At 35.0% G+C, this 9859-nt stretch overlaps 1 protein-coding gene across 1 annotated transcript in view; it reads right to left on the reverse strand.

Annotated features, from left to right (window-relative positions):
- Positions 1-8655, reverse strand: part of LOC107671357 (SH3 domain-containing kinase-binding protein 1-like) — a 45135-nt gene extending 36480 nt beyond the window's left edge. The window contains exon 1 of the mRNA XM_016464256.1: positions 8359-8655. Coding sequence (XP_016319742.1) covers positions 8359-8362 — 4 coding nt within the window. The 5' untranslated portion in view covers positions 8363-8655. The remainder of the gene's footprint in view (positions 1-8358) is intronic.
- Positions 8656-9859: the final 1204 nt, after the last annotated feature.

Below are 9859 nucleotides of genomic sequence, written 5' to 3' on the forward strand. Positions count from 1 at the left end.
TGGATTTGAGACTTTAGTCTTTGCAACTTTACAGATCTTCTTTATGCACCAAGAGCTTGTAACACTCCAAAGAGAAAGGAAAAATTGAAATCGCATCATATGACCCCTTTAAGACACATCAATGTCCTTCCGTATGAGTTGAAGTCAGATCTGTCGTCACTCGTCAAGGCAACATGGGAAGTAACACTGAGATGAATATACATTAATTGGCTTATGTGATGTGGGCGGGTCGGGCGTAGTTGAATCTCAACCACACCTGACCAGAGACATAAGTATTAGAGCCCAGAGCCGTCTGTCAACATTACCATGGGAACCCATTTGCTGAATGCAAATTCTATGCTATTTGTCTAAATAAAACATTAAAACTCAATAGATAAATAAACAGATTTAAATGCTACAACTGAATGTAGGCATCACAACATTATAATATGCAGTATGAAAATGGCTGTTCATTTTGAAAATGCGTTTTTCAAGATTAACTTTAGGTGTTAAATTATTGCTATGCTAATTGAGTTGTAAAATAGGAAATACACAAGCATGCACAATTAATATCCAATATCGATACATATAATATTATACCGATAAAAGAAAAAACACCATCTTACTACTTATATGGTACTAATACAATGTGGGTAAAAATAAAATCTGTTAAGTCTTTTATTATTAAGATTTGAGACAGGAAAATTAGTCTTCTGAACTGATTAAATAAACATGAAAAAAAATCACAGCAATATTCCTAAAGGTTTTTATTTGTTATATGTATTTATTTTGTATTTTGCCAAAAAAGCATGATAACGGTTTCATGATTTCATGGTTTCCCAATAAAAAAAGCAACTAATGCTGTAAACTTTACAGGGAACCCTCTCATTTGGTACATTAATATAAGCTTATAGCAATTATTGGATGGAAGAAGTGTCGACAAATATGTTTAGAGAAGATTTATTCGCACATCAACTGAAAAGAGAATAGACTAAAAGACTGATACTGAGATTTAAGAAGCAATATAAATGTACTTAATGTTAAAAGGAGCATCTGAGTGCTTTTGGGATATCTAAAGTTACCTCGCATCAGCCTCAGTTCTCTCAGACATTTTCTCTGCTGCATATGTGTGCGTGGGGTGCAAGTTGAGACTCTGACTGGCAGTCAAGGGGAATGCGCATGTGCAAATGATAGTCTCTGTTCGGCTGCATTATAAGTAAGCAAATGTTTAGGGATGGGCGATATACCGGTAGACACGACTAACCGGTACAGATTTTGGACTATCGTCTCTATTGCAGTTACACGCTCATGTGATGTTGCTGTGCTCCGTGGTCATGAAAACTTATCGTTTGCATGCATTTTTAAGTATTGCTGTTTAAAAACAAGTGATTTTAAGCCGTTGAAATGTAATCAGCAACTAAGATTAGAACTAATTTCGCAGTATACACGTAGGGCTGGACGATATGGCCAAAATTTATATCACGATATATTTCTTAATTTCGGTCGATACGATATAATTCCGATATCGATATGAACACTATTTATCTGAAATAAAAATCTTTTGTAACATTATAAATGCCTTTATCATCACTTTTGATCAATTTTAAGCATCCTTGCTAAATAAAATTATTAATTTCTATAATTTCTTTCCTCCCGGTATTTCCCTAAACCGACACACATCAATTTATTTTATTTTATTTTTATTTTTTTCAGTTTACGAAAATGTTTTTTGAAATATCGAAATATCGGAAATGTGTTTAAAAATCATATCACCGTTATTGAAAAAAATTATATCGCGATACATATTGAATTATTGTCCAGCCCTATATACACGTGCTGTCTGAGAGACTGTTTCTGAGCGCTATCAAAGAGGCGCACACACATATGCTCATAGAGTGCAGGAGTATTGAACAGAGTTATTTTTGCTGCTTTATGGGCCTTGAACGGTTACACACACTTGTGTCAAAATGCGTCTTTGCAAGTATCCTTGTAAACACATTAATTTAGGTCTTAAGTGAAAGCAAACAACTGAGAACGAAAACGTGTGTAACAGTATATTGGATCCGGGTAGCTCTTAAAGTGATAGCAGTCTAATATTCCTGCTGTTTGTCATTCATGTAAATCAAAAAGAAAATAGAGAAAATCTCTCACTGCTCTTGACTAAATCACTTTTGTAACTTTAGAATGAAGAAATATAAATTTCATTTACACTGTGAAGAATATACAGTGGTTTTATACATTTTATTACTTTATACAAATTATGTAGCATTTGTTTTTTATTTGTTCTACTGTAGTTTTTTTATCCTGTTGCTTGTAATTGGCTCACTGACTGTTTACTTGTGTTCAGTGAGCTTGAGTTTTTTTTTTTTTAGACTAGTATTAGTTTTTTGGGGATATTGACACCGGTGGCAAGAATTATGAAATTTCTATGGTATCAGATTTTGATATCATAAATACCTTATTTAAGCAAAAATAAATATATCGTGATATACATACAGTTACCTTGAAATAAAATGACTCATATCATGATATAAGATTTTGGTCATATCGCCCACCCCTACGAGGTATCATAACCATCCATTTTAATATCATGATATACATGATACCAATACCACTACAACCCTAGTGTCTGGCGGACAAACCACAAATTTACAGGACCTTTACAGAAGAAAAGGGGAAGATCCTCTTAAATGCATGACCGCATGTGGTTCGCCATGTGTTCCGGCTTCTCGAAATGTGTCAGCCAAGCCACTGATTATGTGGGTTAGACTTGGGTCATTTGCAGGAATTCAGAGAAACTTACAAACAAATGGTGCAAGATGCAAAATGACGCACTTTTCCCAGAAGCATAAAACATGCAGTTAACATGCCATTAAATGATGTAGTATGTAGGGATGCACCGAATGTTCGGTAACCGCAACATGTTAACTGTTTTAATAGCAAAAAAAGCTCTTTCGGTGTTCGGCCGAATAAGCGAAAAAGACCGAATAAACTGTACCGAACAATGACGTGACGGGATCAAATAGCAACCAGCGTAGAGTGAGAGGCGCAATGCAGCAAACATGTCAGCCGTGTGGAAGCATTTAAAACTGTCCGAGAAAGACGAAAAAATCATTACAAGCACCGACAGCGAGAGACTGTTTAGTACTGCATCGCATGTCTTCGATGAGAAGAGGAAGGAGTGATTGCTGGTTACTGTATGATAATTGAAATTGCGAAATGGCCTTAAACAATTAGTAAATAAACTGCAGAACGTCATGTTTTCTAATACACGCACGCATTGCATTCTGAAAGCGCTGCATGAACTCGCGGTGCTATCTGCTCGTTAGCCAGGGTTCAAAGTCCAAACCGCGAGGGAAATCTGCGCCGTAACAGTGTACTCAGTTGCTCAGTCACATTTTTATGATTTTTTTTTTTACAAGGCACGTGACAATGCGATACGTGCGACTTATTCGTAATGAGACTCATTTATAAATCTGCTATTGTCTTCCTGCGCGTTTCCGCCAAAATAAAAGTTGAGAAAAAGCAATAACTCCATAAACAATCATAAATGTTAGTATTGTAATTTTACTGTTGTTCTGTAAAATAAAATAAAAAGTAAGACAATAATAATGATAATAATTTCAACAGCTCTGTTAATACATTTATTATAACATTCACACATAGTGTTCAAATTGGGATCTGTAATATTTTCTAATGTTTTAAAAGAAGATTCTTTTGCTCAGCAAGGCTGTTTTTAATTGTACAGTTAAAAATACATGCCTGATTCAAGACGGGGGTCTGATGGCCAAAAAAATATTATTTTACTAACTTATTAATTTTGAGGTTAAATTGTGCTTTGTTGGTATAACTATAATGCCTGCTAGAATGTTAAAAAATGATCAGTGTTAAATACTTTTAAATTGTTGTTTTGTAATAGATTTTTTCTTTGAAAAGCAAGACAAAACAGTAAAAAGCACATTTTGGCTATTTAATTTGTGCAGTGGTGAAAAAAATTGGCAAAATACATGGGGGAAAAAAAACCTCGAAAAACCTTGTTTGGTATTCGGCCTTCGGCCCAGTATTTCATTTTGTTCGGTTTCGGCCAAGAATTTTAATTTTCGGTGCATCCCTAGTAGTATGTAGGACAGACACTCTTGCGCTCAATTCCTGACTGCTCCAAATTCAGACACGTTAATAAATCATGAAGGTACAAAGCTCGGTTGTTTGTATGTATTACTGCAGATATACGAGAACAAACTGCAGAGTTCAGATTTCTCGCAAAGTTTCATCACAGCATAAATGCATGATTTAAAAGCGAAATGTTCAGCGAGTGTAACAAAACTTAAATGATTAATCTACAAAAGCTGTTTCAGCAGATGTTTTTCGACTGTATGTTAGGAATAAATCTGGAGCTATTGCTGAATTTCGTACAACACTACCTAGCTGTGGTGGAACTTCTCTACTATCACATGAAGTGACTCTTGAATGGAGCAATCTCCTGCAGACTTAAGAAATCAACGATTACTCATGCTCCAAAACATAACTTTCTTTTTCTTTACAAGGAAAACTTTATTATATTTCCTTCTGATACAAAACCTTATGGTTTTTATTATTACATATTGTGCATTTCCCTACGGTGCTATGCACAGAAAATTTTTACATTGATTCCATCCAAAATAGCTCTCTTCTGGAATATTTTATAAAGATCTATGAATACTATTATCCAACATAGGGATGCCCAGAAGGCATTTGCAGAAAAGTTCTGTGCTGTAAATCAGCAGTAAAGGATTTAAACGATGGCAAGATGTGTTAGGCCTAAACGGAGCAGAAAGTACTCTTATTGGAAGCTGAAAGATTAATCAAATTAGCCAAAATATTTAATAACCATAAACAAAATAAGTTGTGTAGATCTTCCAAATCTTGTGGTAAGTACAACTACTACTGGTTCCCCTACACTGTTCCCACTGGCAATAAAAGAGCTACTATCACAATATGGAGGAACATAGGTAGATGTGTAAATGCTCCACTATATAACAGGAACCCATCACACACAGAAACATGCCTCTCTCACCACTTCCCTGTTCTCTGCCAAAGGGCAATGAATGAGCATGACATAGCAGTCATGATAGTAAAGAGACTGGAGTACAGTGCAATACTTTCCAGAATCCAAAGCTCACCACATCACTTGTGAGGAAAAGCAAAGCTTGAGCTTGGGCGAAAACAGTAAAAGAGGAAGCCAGGGCTTCATTAACTTGCATGCGATATGAGGACTCACAAGGAGCCCTTGATCACTATGAATTCATTTACTGATAGCATGTTTAATTCAAAAATAAGAGCCAAAAGAATGCTGTCAGTCGGGTTGTTCAATGCTGAACCCAAAATCACGAGTGGGTCATGTATACTGAAAATACTGATGTAGTCTGAAAATTAATCCTTTTGAGGCTTGGCCTGTTAATAATGCTCATTAAATCACTAAATAAGTCAACAAATATTTCATACATGCATGTCTTTGGGGGCGTCACATGAAATCGCTGATTTTAAATATTAATGAAGATGTTGCAAATTGTTTATCATATTAATGTTGCGAACCTTAGTACCTTTTCCCCTTAAAGGGTGCATATTATTACCTTAAAGGGATAGTTCATCATTAAAGGCCTGTTCACACCAAGAATGATAACTATAAAAGTAACTATATTAGCATCTACACCAATGCACAATAACATTCTGTTTGTTATAAGCTTGCACTGCAGTTTTGTCGTCTGCCTCTATGCTTGCAGCTCTTTAAAAGCAGGATGGATTCTGATTGGCTGTCAATGTTTTTATAGTTCATCAGCTGGAAAAAAAATCATTCTGAAAGTGATTCCAATGATATTGTTCCTCTGTGGTGTAATCATTAAAGTTATGGTGTGAACCCTGCTACTCTCTTCAATTTAGAAAGATTTGTAGAACTTTATCTTTAGTTATAGTTATTGTTCTTGGTGTGAACAGGCATTTATTCCCCCTCATGTTGTTCCAAACCTGTATAACTTTCTTTCTTCTGCAGAACACACACACACACACACACACACACACACACACAATATGTCTCATTGTATTTTTGTCTCTACAATAAAAGTTAATGGGCTCCAGTGTTGTTTTGAACCTCACTGACTTCCACTATATAGACTAAAAAGATTGAAATATTCTTCAAAGTATCTTTCACATAATTCGACAGAAGAAAGAAAGTTCTACAGGTCTGGAACGACATGAAAGTGAGCAAATAAGAAGATAATTTTTATTTTTGGGTATCTCTTTAAGGTACTAACATGCAGTTTTTAGGGGCGGATAATCTTAAGTTGTTTGCACATTTTTTTCAACAGTGAAACTATTTTTCCTCACTTTTTAATTTAGAGCAGAGCATGGATCATTTGTCAGATTGATTTTAGATCATATCATTCCTGCAGTCCTGTTTGTGTCATTGATTTATGTTTTGAAACAGTTTGTACACACAGCTGGCCCTCAGTCATTAATAACCGTTATAGTTTATATTTATGCAGAAACGAACAAACCTTTTTCTAACAATCAATCTGGAGGGTTTGTACACGCATGGCTTTACTCACTAAGGAATGTAACCAAATGTGCCGTGCAATGTGCTCAAAACCTGTTTAAATTTTCAACACGTATGTCTGTTGATCTAAAGGCTTTGTTGAATCTTGCCAAAAGATCAGAGACACGTGTGCGGCTGTCTCACACTGGTGTTTTGTCAAAGACGCTCCCCTTTTGATGAGCTCATCACGGGAAAGCGCATAGAACAGAATGGATCATAAGAGGATTGTACATCTGTTAGTGCTTCAGTCAATAAGAAGTTGTTTTTAGTTTCTTTATGTAAATCATAAATGGTTGTAATCCAACGTCAATGATAGGCTCTGATCTGCTTAGTATGACAATACATTTGAGATTACAGTGATGAGACTGCAGTTCTGACTATCTCTTCCACAATAGTGTGGCATTCTTCAAAAATGTCTGTCATCCTGTTTTATCATCAGTGCAACGTAAGAAAACCACACCAGCAACTATTTTTTGGACTGAAATGCTAAAAACAGCTTTGGCTGCAGCTGCCCAGTTATTGACCGTGATAAGCTTGTGGGCGTCAGCGGAGGCCGTCTGTTTAAAAAACAAACGTCCAAACTAATTCAACTCTTTTTAAAGAACAACACATAGTATGATGGTAACCGATACAACCTCATGCGAGAAGCATTTGTGGCCTTTTGAACTAAATTGACAGAAAATAGGTTTGACCAATATTATTCATGCTTTTCTACTTAAAGGTCATTATGAAACGGAAGTAGCGACCAACCTTTTCTTCCGTATTGTTTGTGACCTACATCTGAGTGAAACGGATTATCGAAAAAGAAAAGAAAGTACCAGAAGATCAAATTATGACATTTCGATTCAAATCATGTCAAAAAATTATAAAAAATAAAACATGCTTGGTTGAATTTTCACAATAACTTGCATTAAGAAAATAGATAGGGTACATTTTTATTTCTTGCCATCTTTAATGTTACGAAACACAGCATTTTAACTTTAGAATTTAGACAATTGAATCTCAAAAACATTTTTGTTCCATTTTGGGAAAATTTCACTGAATTTCAATGAATGCTTAATTTACATAAATATTTACTATATTATTATAGTATATAGTAAATATAATATTTATTCTCTAAAATATCTGAAAATAGAAAATGTGAATTAAGACTTATTAACAGCCAATCAAGTACAGTTAATGCTGGTACTGACAATGTAAAAATATCAACTGAACAATCACCCTGCCAATATCTGAGTATATTATTATTTATGGATCATTAAAACTATTTATTAATTTTGTAGTCTAATTGTATTTATTATCGTCTAGAAAACAGTTAGAGAGTTCAAATATATATATATATATTGTAAAGAAACAATATCGGTCGATATGTATTCAGAACCATGTCTAAGGTAATCCAAACAGACGAGTAGTTATACTGTAAGGTCATAATACAATTATATAGCCTACATAGGCTATTAAAAAGAGCGTTCCTCCACATCCTTATGAAACAATGTAGCAAAAGCCACATCTGTGAAGAGAAACATAGCGGACAGCTGGAGGAGAGCAGGAAACCTCAGAGGGAAATGAAATTCAGCTTTTAACTCTTCATGATCTCCGAGCAGCGAAGAGGGGAAACATGCAAACGTGTCCACATCTTGAAATCATCAGATCTTCTTTCAAATGTAGTTATAATAGTGCGACGGATGCATGATGCAAACACTATCAATGATTTTCAGTTTCATTAATGTTTTATATGACACATCAATAGCACACTCAGGTCAATAGCTGGCTTAAAATAACCTGACTTTCCACAAATCTGTTGTACTCACCCATTTATGAACTTGTTTACGCGGCGTGTTTGTGTAGGATGTTATTCAATGTAGAGAAAGCCAGAAATCCGCTACTTTCGAGAGATGCAGCCCCCGGGTCGGAAATACTGCAAATAGTCACTTAAAATTAAAGAGGAACGCGGCTTCTAATCATATTTCTTACAGATGATTCTGCCCCTCATTAAAAAGAGCAAAAAAAAGACAGGGGCAACAACGCAAAGGGGGAAGAAATTATGTGGATGTTGCCCCAGCCGTGAGGCGCTTCACTACAGTGTTGCCTCCGTCGCTTAATATGAACTCCAGCTTGCCGTCACTGCACTCAGTGGCGCTCATGAACCGAAAGTTCTCGCGAGAACTGGAGGGATGCGCTGTAATGATCGAGGCCATCAAACGGGATTTTCCGCTGCTTTACAAACAAATACCTGGGGCCTGCAAATTGCAGGTAATTGTTTCTAAAAAAAAGATGTTGTCCTTCCGAGTACATATGGACTGTTTTAGGGTAAGGTTTACGCGATAATTATAAAGCTTAATCAATGAAGTGTAAAATATTTGGTTACTTTTTAACTTTAAAGTGTTTGAAAGGAATGTAAACTGTAGGGAGACTTGGCAGTGTTTTGTTTAAACGTCTGAAACGGTATGCCAAACTTTGATGCAATATTCCCAAATTTGTATGCTAAATCTACTACCTATTTCTAAACTGTGTAATGTCAAAGAGGGATGTTGTTACAGCATGTAACAATTAGATATGAACTTATGCTTTCCTTAAATGATTGTATGTTACAACTCACCCGTATATAAAATGATGTTTTATACGAACATTCTGATTGATTGGACCTTGGCCAATAATTACAGGTATATTTTAGAGCATGGATTCATATCAATTTACAAATGAGCTCTAAATTACTATTCTTAAAACAAATAATCCCAAATCCCCATTTGTTACCCTGTGTGAGTTTGCAAATTTCCTGTTATACTGTTTCCTTTAGTCTCTGCTGCCACCGTGTGGCTTGTTTAGATACAACTGCCAGTTTGAATACATTTTTGGCCATGCCTCCTTAATGAATATTCAAATATAAAAGATTAATTTATTTATTTTTTTCAGTACTCAGCCCTCTACGAACACCTTGGCAATTGAATCGCCATTGGCTAGTACATTTTTTAGTTTACTCACCAGACTGATAAATATATAAATATATGTTTGTTTGTAAAATGGCACAGTTTTATAAATATCTGAAAATACACTCTTAACATCAGTCAGTCAAGCATTATAATATGATAATCAATATTATTTAATGATAGAACTTTAGTAATTAGAATTAAAAGTTAATAACCATGTATGAATGCATATTAGTCGTTTTAACTGAACTTCGGACTGGTGGTGGTGCTTTTTTGGTCATTCAGTGTTTCTGTAAAAAAAATAAAAATTGGGGAAAAACTAACAAAAATACTGATAAGATAATAATGATACGAATTCTACTAATAAGAACAATATAAAACGCAC

The sequence above is a fragment of the Sinocyclocheilus anshuiensis genome, unplaced genomic scaffold (assembly GCF_001515605.1).
Source record: "Sinocyclocheilus anshuiensis isolate Anshui unplaced genomic scaffold, SAMN03320099.WGS_v1.1 scaffold1568, whole genome shotgun sequence".
Lineage (NCBI taxonomy): Eukaryota > Metazoa > Chordata > Actinopteri > Cypriniformes > Cyprinidae > Sinocyclocheilus > Sinocyclocheilus anshuiensis.